This window comes from Octopus bimaculoides, chromosome 5 (genome assembly GCF_001194135.2).
Source record: "Octopus bimaculoides isolate UCB-OBI-ISO-001 chromosome 5, ASM119413v2, whole genome shotgun sequence".
Classification (NCBI taxonomy): Eukaryota; Metazoa; Mollusca; class Cephalopoda; order Octopoda; family Octopodidae; genus Octopus; species Octopus bimaculoides.
The window spans coordinates 22,952,343-22,955,216 of NC_068985.1; the positions used below are offsets into that span (position 1 = coordinate 22,952,343).

Genomic DNA, 2,874 nt, shown 5'->3' on the forward strand with positions numbered 1-2,874 from the left:
ACTAAACTCCGCTTGCGAAGACCTGTTGAAGCAAGTGAAATCGAAATCGAACTAAATTCGACGACTGGCACCCATGCCAACATCATCTCCTTCATTGGACACGAAACTCAGCTTGCGAAGACCTGTTGGGACAAGCGAAAGCGAAATCGTGATGGCACCTGTGCCCAGTGTCGCCTTCCTGGCACTTGTACCAGTGGCACGTGTAAAGACATTCAAACAAGATCGTTGCCAGTGCCACTAGACTGGCTCCTGTGCAGGTGGCACATAAAATACACCATTTTGAGCGTGACCGTTGCCAGTACCGCTTGACTGGCCTTCGTGCTGGTGGCACATAAAAGCACCCACTACACTCTCGGAGTGGTTGGCGTTAGGAAGGGCATCCAGCTGTAGAAACTCTGCCAAATCAGATTGGAGCCTGGTGTAGCCTTCAGGTTCCACCAGTCCTCAGTCAAATCGTCCAAACCATGCTAGCATGGAAAGCAGACGTTAAACTATGATGATGATGATGATGATATGTCTACTTCATTTTTTAGGGGTGCTGAAGTAGCTACAGGAAATTCAAGATATGGTTTGGCAGAATCAGGAAACTTTCTAATGGATAATACAGACTGTAATGGAGATGAAAGTACTTTGCAGCATTGTTCATATGATACTGAACATGACTGTGAAGAAAATGAAGCTGCTGGAGTTATATGTAAACCAAACCCTGGTAAGTCTGAGAAGAAAAATTAACAAAATCATTTTTAGAATAAGTATTAACATCACCAAATGGAATTATACTTTTAGTAAACTGAGAGTTTAATTTGGTTTCCATTCCAACTTTAGTCATTTCTCTTCAATTATGTTTCATGCTAATGTAATCATTCATAGGGAAATGATCAGAAAACAAGGAAGGTCTGACAGACTAATTAATGGTTACAGTCACGCTATATGAAGGAAAAGCTCTGAAGAGTTCCTCCACAGCTAAATAATGTTTATGAGATTTTTAAAAATATTTATATGAAAAAACAATTAAATGGTTTTTGTAATGCAAACATCCTGTTACCACAAAGAACACTGAAATCTGTTTGAGATTTAAAAAAAAAATCAATATTTTTATTGTAAACAAAAATGTTGCTGTTACTACCAATGACAAACACCAAGATTGTTTAAAGAATATGTATGCTCAAATAAAACATACTCATAAAAGTATATAACCAGTGATGGAAAGGGCTGATTATGCAGTGGGGTGGCAGTCCTCTACTTTACAGTTCACAGAGGTGAGTGGCTTATAGCATCTCACCCCACCTTACTAACCTCAACCTTTCAAACCTTTACATAACCCTAGGAACTAATATCCATTTTTATCACGGTATTTACCTCACAGGGTATGTGAATGTATCTTTGAAATTTATGGATTTTCATAAAATAAACTTTTCCATATATAAGCTTTTTTTTTATGTATTGTATTTTGACAGGCTGCAAACCTGGTTGGATTTCTGGTCCAAGTGGTTGCTATCGTTTGTTTATTGGCAATGCTCGAAGACTCAATGCCAAAGAAATGTGTTACACTAAAGATAGTCATTTAGTAATCATTGACAGTTTGGAAGAAAATGATTTTCTTTCAGTTTTACTTCAGACCAATAATGGTAAGAGCATAATTTTATAAATTTCATTTAATTGCTTTAAATATCATCCTTGGTCATAAACTTTTGGAGTAATTTTTTTCTTAAGCAATTTTTAACAGTTATGGAAGGTATAAACAAGACTTTTACTGTAGTAATTCTTATACATCTGGTACTGTACATTTATGATACATACGCACATTCTGAAACGGATCCAATTAATTTTCTTTTTAATGTTATGTACTTTATCAAAAAGGTTTCCTTTAACAAAATCTTGTGTCTAATCACCTACTCACATCAGAATTTCCTTCCAAAGTATCTTTATTTTAAATTTTAATTAGTAACAATTCAAGCTGAATATTAATTCTATCAGCTGAATATTATCTTCAATTTTAGGACATAATAATAAAATATAACTATTACAGAGTATAACTCTCATATCTGATGGCATTAAAGACACATGGATATATCAGACATACCTTAATTTCAACAGCACATATATGAGAAAGAAAGTTGTTAGTGCAGTGAAGTTTATGAGAGCCTAAACTTTGCACGTAGGACCAGTGGGAGGGTATTTAATTATTAATTCATTTATTCACTTACTTATTGAAAAATGTATGTCTTATATGCCATCAAATATGGTCATTAAAAATGCATAAACTCTTTGCCAGAGATTTTCTTCCCATGTAAGAAGTAGTTATTCATCACCTGTGCAGTGATGTATAAAAATTATAACTAATATAGTGTAATCTTTCAGCCAAATACTTCATGATTATTATTCTGTCATTAACACTTCACTAACTCAAGACATTTCAGTTTTGGTCTCTTAAATCCCTTAGCCACAATTAACTAACTTTCATAAAAATAGATCACTGCTGTTGGAAGAAGTGTGAACACTGAATAAACAACTTGCTTTTCATTAGTCTGTAGTGTTGAATACAATTGTTTATGAGGTCCCAGACTTGCTTCTGTTGGCAAATATCTTCCTTTCTTCACTAGTGAATCAGATTCATCCAAGCGTTCGTTATGAGTTGGGCAGATGGTAACTGTGTAGAAGTCTGTTGGGTGGATATACCTGTAATGCAAAGGGTCATGCTGATTCTGTCCTTGGATTATGTTAAAGAAGCAAAAGTCTGTGGAACATTCAGTCACCTACATTATAATACAATGAGTAGGTAGTTCAGTTGATTAACCAATTGGTAAACTCATTGTTGAAACAGACACAAGATTCATCATCACCATATATATATATGTATATATATATATATAT

General features: G+C 34.7%; 1 protein-coding gene across 1 annotated transcript in view; it reads left to right on the top strand.

Annotated features, from left to right (window-relative positions):
* Positions 1 to 509: 509 nt before the first annotated feature.
* LOC128247847 (snaclec bitiscetin subunit alpha-like) overlaps positions 510 to 2,874 on the top strand; it is a 5,576-nt gene continuing 3,211 nt past the window's right edge. The window contains exons 1-2 of the mRNA XM_052968034.1: positions 510 to 709; positions 1,458 to 1,628. Of these exons, the coding sequence (XP_052823994.1) occupies positions 514 to 709; positions 1,458 to 1,628 (367 nt within the window). The 5' untranslated portion in view covers positions 510 to 513. The remainder of the gene's footprint in view (positions 710 to 1,457; positions 1,629 to 2,874) is intronic.